The sequence below is a fragment of the Megascapheus bottae genome, chromosome 17 (genome assembly GCF_031878675.1).
Source record: "Megascapheus bottae isolate mThoBot1 chromosome 17, mThoBot2.hap1, whole genome shotgun sequence".
NCBI lineage: Eukaryota > Metazoa > Chordata > Mammalia > Rodentia > Geomyidae > Megascapheus > Megascapheus bottae.
In genome coordinates, this window is record NC_143525.1 from 48,745,364 (window position 1) to 48,765,040 (window position 19,677).

At 54.9% G+C, this 19,677-nt stretch overlaps 2 protein-coding genes across 2 annotated transcripts in view; one reads left to right on the forward strand and one right to left on the reverse strand.

The window, feature by feature from the left end:
* Window positions 1-224: 224 nt before the first annotated feature.
* Socs3 (suppressor of cytokine signaling 3) lies at window positions 225-3,514 on the reverse strand. Its single transcript, XM_090351291.1, has 2 exons — window positions 3,161-3,514; window positions 225-2,578 (listed from the first exon to the last, which is right to left on the reverse strand). Exon 2 carries the CDS (start codon window positions 2,485-2,487, stop codon window positions 1,795-1,797), a length of 693 nt encoding a protein of 230 aa, XP_090207417.1. The 5' UTR covers window positions 2,488-2,578; window positions 3,161-3,514; the 3' UTR covers window positions 225-1,794.
* A 13,514-nt stretch (window positions 3,515-17,028) lies between these two features.
* Window positions 17,029-19,677, forward strand: part of Pgs1 (phosphatidylglycerophosphate synthase 1) — a 37,210-nt gene continuing 34,561 nt past the window's right edge. The window contains exon 1 of the mRNA XM_090351292.1: window positions 17,029-17,259. Within this exon, the coding sequence (XP_090207418.1) occupies window positions 17,126-17,259 (134 nt within the window). The 5' untranslated portion in view covers window positions 17,029-17,125. The remainder of the gene's footprint in view (window positions 17,260-19,677) is intronic.

The window sequence follows — 19,677 nt, forward strand, 5'->3', positions numbered from 1 at the left end:
AGCTTTGACCACAGCTCAGCAGGCTCCCAGCAAGCCCTTTGAAGCCCTTCCTTCGAACTTGCTTTGCATATTCTAGTCAGATCTGAATCAGACTAGCAGGAATTACCCTCTCTGCAAAGGCTGCCTTAGCTTGTCCGTGACACACGCAGGCAGGAGCTCTGACGTGAGTGCACCTCGGGGAGCGCCCTGCCAGGGCCACGGACGCCCCCTCTGAGGCTCCCTTCCTCTCTCTATGTGGGTGTGGGTGAAAGAGAAAGCCGGGTAGAGGTGGTGGGGGGGGGGCAGGGAAGAAGAACGCTCAAGTCATGGTTTTCATTAAAAAATAGTGCTTTTATTATAAATTACTGAAATGTTTCTTTTCTGAGTATAAATATAAATATGTGCAAAGTTTGACTTGGACTGGGATTTGGTTGAATTCTTCAAGCATCGCCTAACAGCCTCCTCGAAGGCCTGAGTAGGGGGTTGAGGGGCAAGGGCTGGAGGTGAAATCTTTATAAAAGACAGAGTGATTGAGGCAGATTGTAAACATTATTAAACAAACAAAAGAAACCAAAAAGGAGAGAAAAACCACCCCAACACACAGCTGCCCACCCAGCCCAGATACCTGACACAGAAATGTCTGTTTGTTCCCCCCTCAGGGAAAAAAAAAAAAAAAAAAAAAAGAACAGTTCCAGGCAATTCCATCTCTGCTACATTCCTGTAAGTTACAGCTCATCAGTGCTATTGCAGAGCCAGAGAAGCAGCTGGAGAGGCAGCCAGCAGGCTTCTAGATGACTTCCTGCCTGCCCCCTGCACCCAAGTGAGGGGGCATACCCAGGCTAGGGGGCTAGTAGCCGGCTCAGCTCTGCTCTGAGAAATCCCCGCTTGGTGCTCAGCTGGAAGGCCTGGGTCTCCACCCTCCCCCTGCCATGTCCCCCGGCCAGTAGCTGGCTGAGTGCCCCTTGGTGAATCCCTTGGCCTCGCTGCCTGGATTGGCTGAGTTTTTGGCTAGGGCCAGTGGTGATCCATGGACAGGGAGCATTTAAGGCGAATCTCCTAGCCAGACTTAAGTAAGGAGGCACAAAGTAGAATCCCCCATTGGGGTCAAAGATGGCTCATCCCTTCCACCCACTGCCAGGTGTCGGAAGGTACAGCGCAGGCAGGAAAATGAGACCAACTGACCAGTCCCATTCATCTCCCTCCAAATGCCACTTGCTCTTGAAAACAGAGAAGGGCTAGGGGACACCCGTGGACTTTGGAACCTGGGTTTCATCGCTGCCCCCCCCCACCCTCTCTCAGGCAGTGGGCGTGGCTGCTTCCTTGGCCCACAGCCCCAGGGAGCCCCAGAGGTGGCCTCTCTTTCCCATCCTTCCCCAGTCCCCCTTCCCCCACCAGCCTGCTCAGGTTGAAACCAAATCAAAGCACAAACCAAGTTCCCGTTGGATGGAAAGTTTGAAGATTCCCCCTCAGTTCTCGTGAGTTCCGCGTGCCCGAGGTGTTCCCCGTGGGAAGCAGAGGGGAGAGGAGGGTGGAAGAGAGGAGGATCCGCTTGTCATGGCTATTGTCCCAACAGGCCAGCTGGCTCTTCGGAGAGGCTGGAGCAGGGGAGGAGAGCCAGGTGGCACTCTCCCTCACACATTCCAGCTCCAGCCAGCCTCCTTCCGCAGAGGGGAGGGCTGAAGCGAGGGGCCTTCGCCCCTGCACCCCCAGCGAAGGGACTGTTACAGCTGGATATTTTTTTTTTTGTGCTTGTGCCAAGTGCCACGGGGGGGGGGGGGAGGGACCCCTCTTCTGACCCCCGCTGTCCTTCGCTCCTTAAAGGGGAGCATCATACTGGTCCAGGAACTCCCGGATGGGGCCGGGCAGCTGGGTGACTTTCTCGTAGGAGTCCAGGTGACCGTTGACAGTCTTGCGACAGAGATGCTGAAGAGTGGCCACGTTGGAGGAGAGGGGCCGGCTCAGCACCAGGGGGATCTTCTCGCCGCCCGAGTAGATGTAGTAGGCTCTCCGGGGGCTGCTCCCGGGGGGCGGCTGGGCGGGCGGCCCCGCGGAGGACGAGGCGGCGGCGGCGGCGGCGGGTTCGGGCGCCGCCGGCGAGATGGAGGAAGGGGCGCCCGGGGGCGGCATGTAGTGGTGGACCAGCTTGAGGACGCAGTCGAAGCGGGGCACGGGCTGCGAGCTCCGGGGGTCGCTCTGCAGCGAGAAGCTGCCCCCCTCGCACTGGATGCGCAGGTTCTTGGTCCCCGACTGGGTCTTGACGCTGAGCGTGAAGAAGTGGCGCTGGTCCGAGCTGTCTCGGATGAGGAAGGTGCCGGCGGGCTCCGCGCTCAGCAGCAGGTTCGCCTCGCCGCCCGTCACGGCGCTCCAGTAGAAGCCGCTCTCCTGCAGCTTGCGCACGGCGTTCACCACCAGCTGGTACTCGCTCTTGGAGCTGAAGGTCTTGAGGCGCAGGCTGGTGTCCAGGGGGCGGCTCATCCCGGCGGCGGGAAACTTGCTGTGGGTGACCATGGCGCACGGAGCCAGCGTGGATCTGCGCGGCGGCGGCGGCTGCAGCTGCTTCGCGGCCTCCGCACAGCGGCCGCTACCGCATCCCGGAGGGCTGCGGGGAGGAAGGCGCGCGCCGCGTGAGTGCCCGGAACCCTCCAGCGCGCCAGGCTCGCCCCGGATGCCCACCCTTCGCCCGGAGGCCTGGGCACCCCCGGGCCCGGACGAGGCCGTGTCGGCGCCCCGGGCACCGCGTCCAGCGCTCCCCGCCTCTGCCCGCGTCGGCGCGGTGGCCCCCACACAGCTCCCTTCCCCGGCGCGCACCGAGCGCCACGCAGAGTGGGAAACTCGCGCGCGGAACTTGGGTCTCCTGGAGCGCCGCCGGGGAGAGGCGCAGGGAAGGGCCCCCGGGACGCCCGGGGCGCCGCTCAGTCCGGTGGCCCCTGGCGGCGTGGATGCGGGGGGGCGGGGGGAGGGAACCAGAGGTACGGGGGGGGAGGGAGGGGGCAGGAGAAGCCGAGGGCCCCAGCCTGAGTGTTCCGGGAACCTGGGATCTCTGGCTTCCACCCGCCCCGCTCCCTACCTCGTCCCCTCCCTGCCGGGAACGACCCGGGAAGGGGAGGAGAAACCGGGAAAAGCTCCCCAGCCTCAGCGAGGCCTCCACCCTTCCCCGCGCCTCGTCCCCCCCTTCTCCTACCTGGTCCCGAATCGAAGTCTCCGACCTTGGGGCTGCGCCTCCTCCGGTGCCCGAGGCGCGGCGGCGGCGGCGGCGCGGCGGCCAGCGGTGGCCCGCGCTGCGCCCAGATGTTGACGGCCGTGGAGTCCACAAAGGGGCTTGGGCACCCGCGAGTCCCTCGGGCTTCACCGTTCCCCCTCCCCCGGCCGGGCCGAGCGGCGGGGACGGGGCGAGGGCTGGCGGCGGGAACCGAGCGGGACAGGCGGCGCGCGGGGCCGGGCGGCGGCGGCGGCGGCGAGGGCGCGGGGAGCGTGGATCCGAGCGGCCGCCGAGGCCGCGCTCGCGGGGTTTATACGCGGCCTCGGCGCCCCGCCCCCCGATTCCTGGAACTGCACGGCCGGCCTTCTTGTAATGTTTAGTCACTACTCGCAGCAATGAAAGGCTGAGCGCCGAGGGAGGGGCCGCGGGCGGGGAGGGCGGGCCTGGGGCTGGGACACGGGCCGGCGGGGACGCACGGGCGAGCGAGCCGGAGCGAAAGAGAGGGAAAGACAGACAAAGCGCGAGGCGGGCGAGCGAGCGAGCGAGGGAGCGAGGCTGCCCGGGCCCGGCCGCGGCCCCCCGGCCCGGGCCCCCGCCCCGGCCCGGCCCCCCGGCCCGGCCCCGGCCCCGCCGCGCGTTCCTGGCAGCGGCCCCGCCCCCGCGCGCGCTCCGCCCCCAACTTCTCATTCACACTTTCCCCGCACCCCTCCCTTCTAAGAAGGCCGGTTTCTGGCAGCGGCGGGGGCGCGGCGCGGGCGCGGGCAGTTCTGGGAGGCCGGCCGGGAGACGCGCCGCGAGCCTCTTCCTTTTTTCTGGGACCCGGCGGGGACGCCCCCCCTCCCACCTGGGAGGGGCCCCGAGCCCTACGGTAGCCGTTTTCCGCCCGGGCCGGCCCAAGGGGGACGAGGGCCATCCCCCGGCCCGGGCGTGCGGGACGGTCACCTGGGGGCGCGTCCGGGGAGCAGGCCCGCAGCCCCCGAGGCGAAGGCCACGCCGCCTGCGAGGCCGCCGCCCGGCCTCTGCCCACCGCGGGGCGCGGCGCCGGGCCCCCTCCCCCGAGCCGCCGGGTCTCCCGCCCGAGGGCTGGGCCCGCCGCTGCCCGCGCCCGCTAGAGGGTGCTCGGGAGCGGAGAGGGAGCCCGGGGGGCGCGGGGCCCCCTCCGGGCAGGGTCAGACCCGGGAAGCAGAGGCCGCGGGAGCGTTTCCACGGCCGGATGGCCCGGCGCGGAGTGGGGTGGCTCTGACTTGGCCTCCGCGCGTCGGGGGGTCTGAACTGTCCCGGGGCGCGGGGGGGATGAGAAGAGGGGGCGGCCGAGCTCAAGGAGGGGGCAGGCTTAGGAAGGTGGCCGGCCTTGCGCGTCGTCCCCAAACAGGCGGCGGGGGTGCTGGAGTCGCCTGGGAACTCGCCAAGTGATACAGAAAGCATCGCCTACCTGGCAGCCTGTCCCGCAGCCGCGGAGATGGGTTTTGGGTCCTCCCCACCCAGTTCTGCATTGGCACAGAGAGGACGCGGCTATGGGAAGGGTGGGAGAGGCCACATGGCAGCTCGGTGGAGGGAGACCCGGCTCCTCGTCCGCCCAGGAGGGCGCGCGGGGCGGGGGGCGGGGGCTCATTGCCTCTGCAAGGATGTCTTCCCTCTCCTCACGTTTGGGGGCTGAATGAGATTCGACATTTGATCAGGACACAGTCTCTGGGCTTCAGTCTCGACTTGGGAACTGTAAAACAGGAGTGATAACTTTTTGTTTTCCCCTCATGGGAGATCTGATGGGATGAAGATCATTTCCACACATCCCAGTGCAGTAGGAATGGGGGGCTGTGATCCTATCCTCCTTTCAGCCTCTGGGAGAGCTGTAGTAAGGCTTCCCTGGCTCTGTTCTGGGCCAGTGGAGCCAGCAGGGTGAACGCAGGGAACATTTTCAAGATGCTCTCCAAGGAGACCTCATCCTTGTCCTCAAGAGGCTTGTCACCTTCTGCAATGGGTTCCCCCTCTCTTTGCAATCGGAGATCATTCTCATTCTCTTCTAGGGAGTGCTTTGTGGCTGTGTGATCATACACCTCTGTGCCCAGGCCGGTGGAGGACAAGGAAAACTCTGAGGAACTAGCCCTGAGGTTAATGGATGGGAAAGTGCTGCATACATTAGAATGCTTTGACACACCAGGTTCATTCATCCATTCCATTAACCCTTACTGAGTGCCTGCTTCTGCCAGGCACCAGGAAGAATGCTGGGTGAACCCTGCAGGGAGAGACGGGGACCCTGGCTCTTACTGTTGAATGCCTTGAGAGAAGACTGCCTGTGATTGCAATTCCATGAAGTCAGAACTGTACCTGGGATGGAGGATGTTGGGAGAGAGGTGAGAGGAGGAAGCAGCCCTGGGGCTCTAGGACAGCTGGTTGGAAAAGTTCATTTCCCCGAAATAAGTACTGTGTAGCAAGAACTCACACATTCAAAATGCTTGCAACAGTGCCTTGCCTATATTAAGTGTTCAATGCTATTGCTCAAAGCTATTTCTTTTTTTTTCTTTTTTCCAGGCCTGAGCTTGAACTCAAGACTTAGGCACTGTCCTTGAGCTTCTTATTTGTGCTTGAGCTAGTACTCTACCACCACTACCAGCTATTTTTCTGTTTACATGGTACTGGGGAATCGAACCAAGGACTTCATGCATGCTAGGCAAGCACTCTACCACTAAGTCACATTCCTAGCTCCTCTTTTCTTTCTTTCTTTCTTTTTTTTTTTAAATTTACTGTTTTGGTGCTGAGGATGGGACCTAGTGTCTTGGGTGGGTAAGGACAATCTCTACCTGATGCAGACATCTCTGGTCCCCTCTCTCACTACTTTGAAAGTATGAGAGAAGGAAGAATTCGGACTATTAATGTACAGATGTGGTTGTTTGGGAAATGATACAACTAACTCCTTTATAAGATGTATTCCATGGGGCCAGGAGTTTGGCCCGGTGATAGAGTGCTTGCCTAGCATGCACAAAGACCCAAGTTTGATTCCTCGGTACCACATACATAGAAAAAGCTGGAAGTGGTGCTGTGGTTCAAGTGGCAGAGCGCTAGCCTTGAGAAAGCCCAAGGACAGTGGTCAGGCCCTGAGTTCAAGCCCCAGGACTGGCAAAAAAATAAAAAAGATGCATTCCAAAATGTGACTGTATTCAGCCAGCCATCAAGTGTTTTGGCTTTCTGATTTCTGCCATGGCTTCTCATTAAGGATGAATTCAAACTCATTTTTCCATATGGATTTCATCCACCTGGAGGATGGGATCCCATCCAGGCTACCTTGACAGGGGACTGCTCTTCTTCTAGGCTTTGTTGCACATTCACTGCCCCCACCCCAATGGCAGAGCCACCTTTTATGTGTTGATTGACACGTGCAAGATTCCCCCTTAAGATCAGACAAAAGTCCTCAGCTGAAACTTCCAGGGTAACCCTTTCCACGTAAGCCAAAATGTTTTATTTGTTCAGTGTGAATCTTAAGGAAACACTCATTTGATTTATTCTCTTTCTAAACCTGGAACCTGATACAAAGAAAATTCTCAATGAATAAAAGCTTGTGTTGGCTTCTGTTTCCCCTGACCACGGCAAGCCTTTTTTTCTCCAGTAGCCTTTGGTTTCTTCCTGCAGGACTCTGCAGCCACCGCAGAGTTAGGATAGAGGTGTGGGTTCTGGGAAGTCCTAGGATGGTTTACTGGAGATTATTAGGCTGCTAATCTGAAAACAAACATACTAGAGAAATGGGAGGAGACTGTGGACCCACGAATGGCACATTTCCAGGGATCCACATCCAGACAAGGCCCCAAGAAGGCGGACACCAGACCAGGGCCCAGCAGAGCACAGGAACCCTACTGCTTTTCATCTCCCATCTTTATCTCCTGGGTGTTGCAAGAAAACAGAGCAAATTATCCAGATCTGAGCCCTCCACTCCACCCTGCAGTCTACTAGACTAAGGGATTTAAGAGACTAACACCTTCTAATCTTGTCTTAGGCAGAAGTCGCAATCCCATTTCTCTGATGAAGTCACAAGCCCATTTCCAGGCAGAGGTGCTTGGTCATGGGGAAGATAAAGATAACCATTCTCTGTGGAGGGGGGAAGTAGTCAGAGGTTTCAGTTGCCCGTAGGGCTGAGCTCCTTGCATGTGACAGATGCTAAGCTGAGTGTGTGTGTGTGTATGCTGGTACTGAGGCTTGAACTCAGGACCTGGGTGTGCTGTCCCTTAGGTTTTTTTTTTTGCTCAAGGCTGATGTTTGACCAATTAAGTTAGAGCTTCACTTGCAGCTTTTTAGTGGTTACTTGGAGATAAAAGTCTTAAGGACTTCCCTGCCTAGACTGGCTTTGAACCCCATGTCTTTAGCTCTCCGCCTCTTGAATGGCCCTGCTAAATACCGAGCTCTTTTCCAGCCTTGCTGATGGGAAGGGACGACCCCTGGCGCCTCTGGCCAGCTTACCGGAAGCCAGAGCCTGGCGCCGTGCTTGCCATTGGGCTGAATGCTAACATTGCCATTGTGGCCTAATCTGCAGCCACAAACCACGGCAGGCATGGCTAACGTGATGTCCAAGGCCTCCCTGTCTTCAGGCCTACTGGGGCTTTGGATAGCAAGAGGAAGTAGCCTGGGCGCGTGACTCCATGGTGCCCTGACATCCATCTTTGTGCTTTAACTCTGATCCAACTAGTGAGTTCTACCTGGGGGTAGAAGGAGGGAAAGTGCTGTTGGACTCCCTTCCTTCTGATGCTTCTAGTCCGGTGTCTGTGGGGTAGAAGCCTTTCTTTCTTGTGTCCTCTTCTTCTTGCTTCTTGGGGACTGGGGCCTGGCACAGGGTTTGATGGGCACCTCTGCCTTGGTGCCCACCAGGACTGCTGGTGGGCTCCGGCTGGCTGCAGGAGCTGAGGAGTAGGGCGTCACAAACCAGGTTGACCCTGATCTCTCCCTTTTTGGGCAGCAAACAATCCCGAGGGGGCGTGCCTCAAGAGGCAGGGACAATGGCCTGCAGCCGGGAAGCGGGAAGCAGCCTTCCAGTTTGGAGGCCTTTGTTCCTGCCGGGAGGGGCTGCGGAGCTAATGAAAAGGTTTGCGGCTCGGATGTCTGCGTGGCCGCCTCGGAGGAGTCCTTTCAAGCCTGACATTCCAGGCCCAGCCGGCCTCTGGCATTTCCCAGAAAGCTGCAAGGAGTGGAGGGGAAAGAAAACACTTTGCCCACCCACCACCCACGCACCCACCCTGACTTCTCAGATTCCCAGTGCCCTCTGGGGATCGGGGCCTGCATGCCTGCCAGGACCCCTGCCCCTGGGGCCATCTTCCACCCACATAGAGAGAAGCCAGGGGGTGGGGTGGGGGTCCTTGTGCCTGTCATAAAGGAATCCACATCTGGTCAAGTGCTGAGATGGGGTGGGGGGTGAGGGCAGCAAGCTTTCCAGCCAATTATCTCCCCTGACCCCAAACCAACAAATCCTGCTTTGTGCCTTGCTGGGGCAGGAAGAGTGTGGATTTAGCCCAGAAGCACCCACTGGTTTAAGACTGTGTTGCATGGGGGGGAGGGGGGAGGAGACAGACCAGCAGGGAAGTCGGGCAGTTCTGGGAAACCTGGCTTGGTGAGCCATGTAAACGAGGCCTGACCTGAAGCTGAAGATGGATATGCCCAGCCAGGAGGGATGCAGAGGTGAGGTTGCCCTGTTGCAGATAGACATACCTCCTCCCCCCACCCCACCCCCCAGTCCAAACCACCTTGGAGAAGCCAACATTGCTGGAGGACCAAGTGTTTATCTAGGCACCTTCTACCATGAACTCGCTGGGCCTGCAGTGTAAGGGGTCACGCCTGTAGCATCGATTCCACATTTGCAGGCCTCAGAGAGGAGCAAGGACCTATTGCCTAGCCAGCTCTGGAGACTGTGAAGTGTGACGTGCTCATTCCAGTGATTTCTGGGCAAATTCAAAGGGAAAGTAATAGACTGTCTCCCAAATCAGGCTCAGAGGAGTGAGAGTTTGAGGTCTCCACCAAGGACAAGGACAGGACAGTCCCAGCAGAGGCCTTGGGGAGTTTGTTCCTCCCCATTTCTTCTCCACCCCGTGGCCCACTTGCCCATAGCACACCCACCATAGGTGGATGATGTGCCGTTTCCACGGGTGGGTGCATGAACAACCCCTCCCCCTGAGGATGTCAAGCATTTATTCCTTGAGTGGGTATTTATTGAGCACCCACTGTGTGCTGGGGATTGAAGTAGGGGTTAGGAATTTCTCCATCTGGGACCTCATCCTCATTGATTAGGTTCTTTGGGGGAGGATAAGATGCTCCCGTGATTCATGATTCTTGTCCCAGAACTGTGAGAACCTATTATGATCTACTGGGAGGCCATTCAGAGAGGGATTGCCTGAGGGTGTGTCAGAGGTGAATGATGGGAGGCTGACATTTAGAAGTCCCCTCTACGGGAAGGAAATCCATTCTTATTGTGGATGGTAGAACTTGGGCTGTCCATTAGCTTCTGGGCTTTCCTAGAACTGTCTCCTCCTCCTTCTCCTCCTCCTCCTCTTCTTCTGCGAGTCATGGGGCTTGAACTCGGCATGGGTGCTGTCCTTGAGCTAAATTTTTAACTCAAGGCTACCACCCTACCCTTGAGCCAAGCCCCACTTCCGATTTTCTAGGCGTTAACTGGAGATAAGAGTCTCAGGTCCTTTTGTGCCTGGGCTGGCTGTGAATCTTGATCCTCAGATCTCAGCCTCCTGAGTAGCTAAGAGTACAGGCATGAGCCACCACGCCCAGCTAGAACTGTCTCTCCTGTCCTCTCTTGGTCACCCAACTAGGTGAGGGGAGAACTTGGAGCTGGCAGAGGCAGAGAGAGCCAGTGGAGACAGGACGGTCACCAGATCACTTGAGGAGCCCACAGTTCTGCCATCCACCATCCCCCATGCTTACCCATAATCCATTTATCTCCCTCCCACCAAGGGCCGACTGAGCTGCCCTGAGCTGCCAACAGGAGAAATTATACTTCATTCTACCCAGGGAAGACAGGTTGGGTGGGGGCATTTTGGGAAATTAGCTGAAAATACAGCCCTATGATTGACATCCAAAAGGTCCAACCCTGCAAGCTGGGATTTTCATCTGTTCTGTCTCTTCACCCTCCCTTGGTTTTCCTCCTAAGTCTCTTCCTCTTCCTCTCTATTTTTCTCCTTCCTTCCTTCCTTCTCCTCCTTCTCCTTTTTTTTTTACACCAGAAAATGCAAATGAAGTAGTGGCCCACAAGAACACCCTGGGCCACACATCTTTGAAAAAAATTGAGATTAAGTGGCTCACACCTGTAATCCTAGCCACTCAGGAGGTTGAGATCTGAACATTATGATTTGAAGCCAGCCCATGTAGGAAAGTCCATGAGAATCTCATCCCCAATTTACTACCCAAAAAAGTTAGAAGTAGAGGAGTGTCTCAAATGGTAGAGCAGTAAACTTGGGCACAAATGCTCAAGGATAGTGTCTAGGCCCTGAGTTCAAGCCCTAGGACTGCACCAAAGACAAAACAAAACACCCCAAAAAACAACAACAACAAAAACCCCCAAAATATTGAGAGCTGGCAATGACTTAGGTGGTAAGGCTTATACCTAGTAAGTACAAAGACCCGAGATCAAGCTTTGGTACCCCCACCCCTACCAAAGAAGAAAAGTCTTGAATCTGGGTGCTAGTGGCTCACGCCTGTAACCCTAGCTACTCTGGAGGCTGAGATGTCAGGATCATGGTTTGAAGCCCACCTGGTCAGGAATGTCTTTGAGACTTTTATCGTCAATTAACCACTAAAAAACCAGATGTGGGGGCCGGGAGTTTGGCCTAGTGGCAGAGTGCTTGCCTAGCATGCACGAAGACCTGGGTTTGATTCCTTGGTACCACATACTGAGAAAAAGCCAGAAGTGGTGCTGAGGCTCAAGTGGTAGAGTTCTAGCCTTGAGAAAAATCCAAGGACAGTGCTCAGGCCCTGAGCTTTAAGCCCAGGACTGGTAAAAAAAAAAAAAAAAAAAAAAAAAAACAACCAGATGTGGAACTGGGGCTCAAGTGGTAGTATGCTAGCTTTGAGCGTAAAAGCTCAAATGGATAGTGCTTAGGTCCCGAGTTCAAATTTCAGGACTGCACATACATACAAAAATAAAATGCAACATCATTTAAAACCTGGAAAATTTATATCCTCAGGAAAAACGGGATGCTTTGGTAGAGGTGGGCTGGCACTCTGGTATCTTCCTGGGCCTTAGCTGGTACCTGGGTTGGCCAGCTCAGCCCAGTCTCCTCCCTAAGCCAGCTTCCTTTCTCTTACTGGTCAGGAACTGTGGACAGTCTGGCAGTCTTTCAGTGTGGTCTTGTCTTCCCTCTCCAGGAGACAGGGTAAGACTTTGAGAAAGCCATTTGGACTTGAAATAAACCAAACCTCAGTCAGAGGTACAAACCAAATCTTTATATCTAACCTGTCTAGGTCTGATCAAGCCAAACTTGTCCTGTCAGGGAGTTCATTTGCCAGCCTCAAGACACAGTCTCCCCAGACACTGGTGGCTCATACCGGTCTATAATCCTAGCTACTCAGGAGGCTGAGATCTGAGGACAGAAGCTCAAAACAGCCCAGGCAAGAAAGCCCCTGAGACTCTTATTTCCAATTAACTGCCTAAAAACTAGAAGTAGAGCTGTAGCTCAAGGTGGTAGAGTGTTAGCCAAGATTTAAAAAAAAAATGCTCAGCAACAGTGCCCAGGCTCTGAATTCAAGCCCACAACTGACCAAAAAAAAAAAAAAAAGAGATACTGAACCTCTTGCTTTAACTTCATACGGGGGATGGGCTGGGGGAAGCCAGAAAAGGTGGCAGACTTAGGCTCTACAGAGGAGACCCCAGCCTCCTGCCCCAGTTACCTGCGTGGGGGATGGGGACTCGGGATTCCCTGCAACACAGCTGACCATAGCTGCTGTGTTTCCCCACGTGGTGGCTGGACTGCTGCGTCCCGAGGCCTGCTGCTTCTCGCTGGGGTGGTGCTGGCTGCCTGCCATGCCACAAGAGGCTGAGATTCCCCTGAAACCCAGTGCTGCATTTATCCTCACTCACACTGACAGGGAAACAAACCAGGATGCTCTGCCCTGGAGGCATTTCCAGAAATTTGGGCTCTGGCTTCTTGTTGACCAAATGCCAGAAAGTACAAGGCTGTTTTGTGGTGAGTGAGCCATTGAGCAAGAGGTGTTTTGTTTTGCTGATGACAAGACTTTGGACATTAAAAGGTTTACAGGATAAGTGGAGGAACCTGGACAAGATGGTTCCCTGCCCAGGCCAGGGAGGGGCTGATAATTGAACTTCCATGATGGGTAGATTTATCTTTTTTGTGTGTGCCAGCCTTGCTTCGGGATTTGAACTCAGGGCTGGGATAGTGTTCCTGAGCTTTTTCACTTAAGGCTGGCACTCTGCCACTGGAGTCTCAGCTCCACTTCTCACTTTTTGCTGGTTAATTGGTAATGATCTCACAGATTTTCCTGCCCTAGATGGCTTTGATCCATGACTCTCAGATCTCAGCCTCCTGAGTAGCTAGGATTATAGGTGTGAGCCACAGGCACCTGGCTAAGATTTTTTCTTCACCTCAGGCTCATTTGAGCCTCCCACAGCTCTAAAGAGCATAGGCCCTGTTCCCAGAAGACTTCATCTCCTCTAGTTTTGGGCCATACAGGCTGGTACATAGTTACAGGTATGAGGAAACTTGTTTTTGAGTTCAGGGGTTGGCAAACTGATTTCGCAAATAAAGCGCTAGAAGGAATGCAGCCAAGCTCTTTTGCCTGCTCAGGGCCTTTTTTTCTTTAAAAAAAAAAAATTAACACCACAGTTGAGAAGTTCTCGCTGAGAACACTTGGTCCCAAAGTGTAAAATATTTGCTACCTGCCCCTTTAAGAAATGTATCAGGGAGCTGGGAATGTGGCTTAGTGGTAGAGTGCTTGCCAACCATGCATGAAGCCCTGGGTTTGATTCCTCAGTACCACATGCACAGAAAACGCCAAAGTGGTGCTGTGGCTCAAGTAGTAGAGTGCTAGCTTTGAGCAAAAGCTCAATGACAGTGCTGAGGCCCTGAGTTCAAGCCCCAAAATTGGCAAGAAAAAGAAAAAAGAAAATAAGAAAGAAAGAAAGGAAATGTATCAGGGGCTGGGAGTTTGGCCTAGTGGTAGAGTACTTACCTAGCATGCCCGAAGACCTGGATTCCATTCCTTGGTACAACATACATAGAAAAAACTGAAAGTGGCGTCCTGGCTCAAGTGGTAGAGCTCTCGCCTTGAGAAAGCCCCAGGACAGTGCTCAGGCGCTGAGTTCAAGCCCCAGGACTAGCAAGAACAAAAACACAAAAGGCTGGAAGTAGAAGTGTCACTGTAGCTCAAATGGTAGATAGAGTAGTGGCTTTGAGCAAAAGACGTTCAGGGACGGCGTCCAGGTCCAGGTTCTTAGTGCAAGGACCAGGGGACCAGGACTGGCCAAAAAAAAAAAAAAAAAAAAGAAAAAAAAAGAAAGAAAGAAAGAAAAAGGAAAAGAAAAGAAAAAGATATATTAGGTATGGTGGCTCACCCCTGCCTGCCTGTAATCCTAGCTACTCTAGAAACAGGGATGTGAGTTTCCTGGATATTTGAGGCCACCTGGGGCAATGTGGTGAGACAGTTTCAAGAAAAAACATGGGCCAGGAGTTTGGCCTAGTGGGAGAGTGCTTGTCTTGCATGCACGAAGACCCAGGTTCAATTCCTCGGTACCACATACATAGAAAAAAAAAAAAAGCCAGAAGTGGAGCTGAGGCTCAAGTGGTAAAGCTCTAGCCTTGAGAAAGTCCAAGGACAATCAGTACTCAGGCCCTGAGCTCAAGCCCAGGACTGGGAAAAAAAAAAAAAAGAAAACAAAATATGCTGGGTGTCAGTGTCTCAAGCCTGTCCATAGTCCTGGCTACTCAGGAGACTGAGATCTGAGAATCCAAATTCAAGATTTGGAGTCAATCCAGATAGGCATATCCTAAGATTTTCATCTCTAGTTTCTTGAAAAAGCTGGAAGTTGAGAATGGAGAATGGGGTGTGAGTGTGTGTGTGTGTGTGTGTGTGTGTGTGTGTGTGTGATTTCTGGGGCCTGATCACTTGGATTTTTTGCTCAAGGCTAGCGCTCTGCCTACTGAGTCAGTCTCAATATCCGGGCTGACGTCTGGGATCCTCAGCTCTCAGTCTCTTGAGTACCTAGGATTATAGGCATGAGCCCCTGGCACCCAGTTATGTACTCTTTGTTTTCTTGCCAGTCCAGGGTTTAAATAAGTGACAGCAGGTCAACCCTACACAGGAAACAAGCACCTACCTGTGCTTCTCACTGGTGTCTATGTTATCACCCCCATTTTTCATTAGCATAGATTTGTTATGCATAGAGGGGTCACTGGGATGGCTCCCCATACCAAGAAGGTGGTAGTTGGAGGTGGAGGGGCAAACAGTTCTCATCAACACGTCTTAGCTTAAAAGTGATTATAACAAGGAAGATTATTCTACAAATCATGTATTCTTCACCTTCATTACATCTAGGAACCGTGTTATTTATTTGAGACAGGGTCGCAGTATATAATGTTGGCTGGCCTTGAACTAATCGTTTTAGAGGGCTTGAATTAATCACGGAGAATAGCAACTCCCTCTCCTGCCCCCAGCCAGGAATGTGGCCTAATGGTAGCTTGCCTGTCTAGCATGCATAAAGCCCTGGGCTCCATTCCTCAGTACCACATACACAGAAAAAGCCAGAAGTGGTGCTGTGGCTTAAGTGGTAGAATGCTATCCTTGAGAAAGCCCAAGGAGAGTGCCCAGGCCCTGAGTTCAAGCCCCAGGACTGGTAAGAAACAATAACCCCACCACAGGATTCCAGCTATATGTAACTATGTAGGTCTCTGGTGAAAAGGAGCAGTTCAAGATCCTGAAGAGGGGCTTGTTGAAGCATTCATCAAGTTTATCTGAAAATAAAAATGCCAAATAATGCCAGAGAAAGATCAGTAAACAAGAAATGCAGAGAAAACCCAGGCCAGCCTGGCTATGTGGTGAGACCCTGGCTCAGAAACAAAAGCTGCAAGTGGTGCTGTGGCTCAAAGTGGTAGAGTGCTAGCCTGGAGCACAAAGAGTCTCAGGGGCAGTACCCAGACGCCGAGTTCAAGCCCCACAACAGCAGCAGCAGCGGCAGCAGCAACAACAAACGAACAAAACAGATCTCGCCTCACACCTGTAGTTTTAGCTACTTAGGAGGCTGAAATCTGAGAATCTCGATTGAATCCAAGATTCAAGGCTGGTCTTTCTTATCGCCACTGAACTAGCACAAAGTTGGTTACCTAACTTTACACTTGTAGAAAAGATTACTATCTAACTCTGTTAGTTGGACCGAGAGATCTTGGCAGGGTCTGTGAGAACCTGGCTTGGATGAAGAATCCTGGCTCCTCATGTTGCACAATTGTACGGGTTCACCAGCCCTTTGGTCTTCTTCCTCTTGAATTCTCCTAGCCCATGTTTGGGAAAGACCCTCTCTCAGCAGCAAGCCAGGGAGGAGTGGACTTCCTCTGACACTGGCATGGTTTTGTCTGAAGAGTGAATCATAAACAGTGAGGCAGAGGCCCTGGGTTCAGGATTTCCTGCCTGGAGAGCAGTCTGCTCTTGGGGCAGCAGCCCCCCACTCCCTGACGTCAACTCTGCTTTCAGTGAATGGGTTTCCTTTTCCGTTTGGGAAGACACAGTTCTGTCATCACTCCTATCTTCCTGTCTTTCTCATCCTAGCATCTCCTGTTTGGGAAAGAACGACTGGCACTAACCAGAAGGTATAGTTGGGGGGGTGGGGGCTGAGAGATTGAGCTGGACTCTGAGGTAGGACCTCCCAGGTGTCAGGGCGTCTCCTTGTCTGGGCTCCTCAATGCTCACAGTATGGGGAGAACCGTCCTTCTGTGAGCCCACCATGACCTTTGGGACATTGGAACCCCCTTAGGCTGGCTTTTTGGGCCCCACTGCTATGGGAATTTTCCTTCCTTTTTCTAACCAAGGAGCTCAGATCAGAAAGTGTGTGTCCTATTATACCAACCTGGGCAGACGAATCAGAGACTCTCATCTCCAATTAACCGCCAGAGACTAGAAATAGAGGTGTGGCTCAAGTAGTAGATATCTAGTTTTAAGCAGAAAAAGCCTAGCCCTAGTATCCACCCAGGCACAAAAGTCACTTTTAAGAAAAAAGGCATTATCTGAACATCTTACAACCTGAGAATATATGGTGGCTTCACTCTGGTTATGGCTGTTTGAGGCCAGAGGCTCTCCGTGTGTGGCCACGGAAGAGGGGAGGCCATTCTTCAGCTGGTTTATCTTTAACGTAAGCACTTACGGCTTTAACTCGCCAGTGCTGTCAGTGTCAGCGCCCGCCGCTGGGTCTGGAGGCCGTGCTGGTCTCACGGAATGCCTCCCAGAGCCAAGAAGTGCCTGCGGAAAGCGGCCTGCAGGCGTCCCGCGGAGGCCTGGACCGCTGCCGCTCACCGGCGGTGCGGTCGCGAGCTCCCGGGCCGCCGCGGAGCTCCAGGGCTCACGACCCCACTCGGTCCACAACCGGGGTCTCCGCCTCCTTCCTGGAAGTTAAGACATTCCATGGTTCACCCTTTCTCACTCGGAAGCGCTGAGTCGAATCCCACCTCGTACTCGATCAGCTTGAACAGAGAGGGATCTTGCCGCCGGGGACCCCACGGGTGCGGGGACCGCCGCACCTGCCAGCTCTCCTGTGACGCCACCGCCACCTCTGCTGGCGTGCGGCGCGGGAAAACCCGGGGACGGGGGCGGGGCCCGGAGGATCGGGGCGGGGCCTTGAGGACGGGGCGGGGCCGATCTCCCGTCGCCCCGCCTCCCGCGCCTGCGCACTCCCCGGCCGTGTCCGCGGCGCGGGCTGTCAATAAAGTTCTCCTGCGCCGGAAGCGGAAGCGGAAGCGGCGAATCTCCATGGCGGCCGCGGCGGCTGGGCCGGTGTTCTGGAGGCGGCTGCTGGGCCTCCTGCCTGGCCGTCCCGGGCTGACCGCGCTCCTGGGGCGCCTGTCCGATCGCCTCGGCAGGAACCGGGACCGCCGGCGCAGGAGGTGAGAGAGGCGGCCGGGCCGCGCCGCCCGGGCCCCGGCCTTCCCGAGGGAGGGTGGGTGGCCCGAGCGGGACCGCGGTCAGCGCCGCCCGGTGTGGCCCTCCCCGGCCTCCCCGGCCTCCCCGCCGCGCCGGGGCGAGCCCCGGCCGCCGCCCGCCCGCACGGTCCACGCCGGGAGCCTCGGTCCTGCGCAGGGGGCCAGGCTCGCCCTTCGTGGCGAGGCCCCGGCCGGGCCGAGCGCTGAGTCAGCCGCGGGCGTCCCGTCCTGCCCGGCGGGGCCGTGAGGCCAGCCCGAGTCAGTCACCCTCAGGCGCGGGAAGGGGAAGCCGCTCCGGAAAAGGACGGGAGCGAGTCACGTCAGCGGCGAGGTGGCGAGATGGTCTGGAGGCTGTTGGGTCAGGCAGCGACCTCAGAGGCCTGGGCCACCGGTGGTATGTCTTACTGAAGCATGTGTATGAAGGAGTTGCCACTTAACAGAGCAGTTGGTCATGCACTGTGTCTCGCCCGCCCCTCCCCTCCCCCCCTTCCTTCACTCTTAATTCTGTAGGCTGTGCACGGGCTCCTTGACTGAAGAGTGTACTCCTTGATGCCGTCCCTTCCGCTGGAGGACCTGCTCCTGGTGGTTTATGTGGAGTGCGGTCCTGGGGCTTGAACTCAGGATCTGGCGCGGTCCCTGAGGGATTTTGCTCCCGGCCAGCTCTCCGCCCCACCTGGCTTTCCGGTGGTTAACTGGAGAGAAGAGTGTCATGTTCCTGCCCGGGTGGGTTCGGACTGCAGTGCTTAGAGCTCAGCCTCCTGAGTTGTTAGGCGTGAGCCAGCTCTCCCGGAAGTCTTGTCTCCTCTTTTCCCTCCCCGCCCCCTCTCCCAGAGGGAAAATGATTTCTCCTCCTCCTTTGGTTGGTCATGGGGCTTGCGCTCCGGGCCTGGGCGCTGCTCTTGAGCTCAAGTCTAGCACTCTTACCAATTGAGCCACAGCACCACTTCTAGTTGTTTTGGTGGTTAATTGGAGATAAGAGTCTCATGGACTCTTTTTTTTTTTTTTTTTTTGGTGGGTCATGGGGCTTGAATTCTGTCTGAGCGCTGTCCCTGAGCTCTTGAGCTAAAGGCTGCCACCCTACCCCTGGGCCTGGGCACTGTCCCTGAGCTCTTCAGCTCCAAGGCTGCTGCCCTACCCTTGTGCCAAACTTCACTTCTCGTTTTCTAGAGGTTACTCATAGATAAGAATATCAGGTCTTTTTGTGCCTGGACTGGCTTTGAACCTTGATTCTCAGTTCTCAGCCTCCTGAGTAGCTAAGAGTACAGGCGTGAGCCACCACATCTGGCTCCCTCATGGACTTTAATGCTCAGGCTGGCTTTGAACTGCCATCCTTTGATCTCAGCCTCTTGGGTAAGGTAGGATTACAGTTGTAAGCCACCAGCACTGGGTAACTTTTCTTTATTTTTTGCTAGTCCTGGGCTTGAACTCAGGCCCTGGGCTCTGTCCCGTAGGTTCTTTGTTTGATTTTTTTTTTTTTTGCCAGTCCTGGGCCTTGAACTCAGGGCCTGAGCACTGTCTTTGTGCCTTCTCAAGGCTAGAGCTCTACCACTTGAGCCACAGCACTACTTCCGGCTCTTTGTCTGTATGTGGTACCAAGGAATTGAACCTGGGTTTTTGTGCATACTAGGCAAGCTCTACCACTAGGCTAACCTTCCAGTCCCTCCCTTAGGTTCTTTTGCTCAAGGCACTTTTGCTCTACCACTTGATCCACAGCACCACTTCTGTTGTTTTTTGTTTTTGTTTTTCTGTTTATGTAGTACTGAGGAATTGAACCCAGGACTTCATGCATGTTACCAAAGCACTCTACCACTAAGACACATTCCCAGCCCCTTAAATTCTTTTTTTTTTTCTTTTTCTTTTTTTTTTTACTGTAATTAGTAAAAGGGTTACATGATATTTGCCAGATAGAAGGTGCATTAATTCACATACATTGATACCCTTTCACATGTCTTGGGTACCCATTTCCCTCCCCCTTAAATTCTTTTAAAGACATTTCTCAGTCACGTGCAGTTGCTCATGCCTGTAATCCTAGCTACTCAGGAGACTGAGATTTGAGAATCGCAGTTCAAAGCCAGCCTAGGCATTAAAGACTGTGAGACTCTTATCTTCAATTAACCACTGGTGCTGTGGATCAAGCGGTAGGGCTGTAGCCTTGAGCTGAAAAGCTCAGGGACAATGCTCAGGGGTAGTGTCCAGGTCGAGTTCAAGCCCCATGACTGCCCCCCCAAAAAAGACATTTCTCTTAAGCTGAGCACTGGTGATTCAGCTCTGTAATCCTAGCTGTTCACGAGGCTGAGATCTGAGGATCATGGATCTGTGACACTCCTGTCGCTAATTATAGCAGAAAAAGCTGGAAGTGGTGTGGTGGCTCAAGTGGTAGAG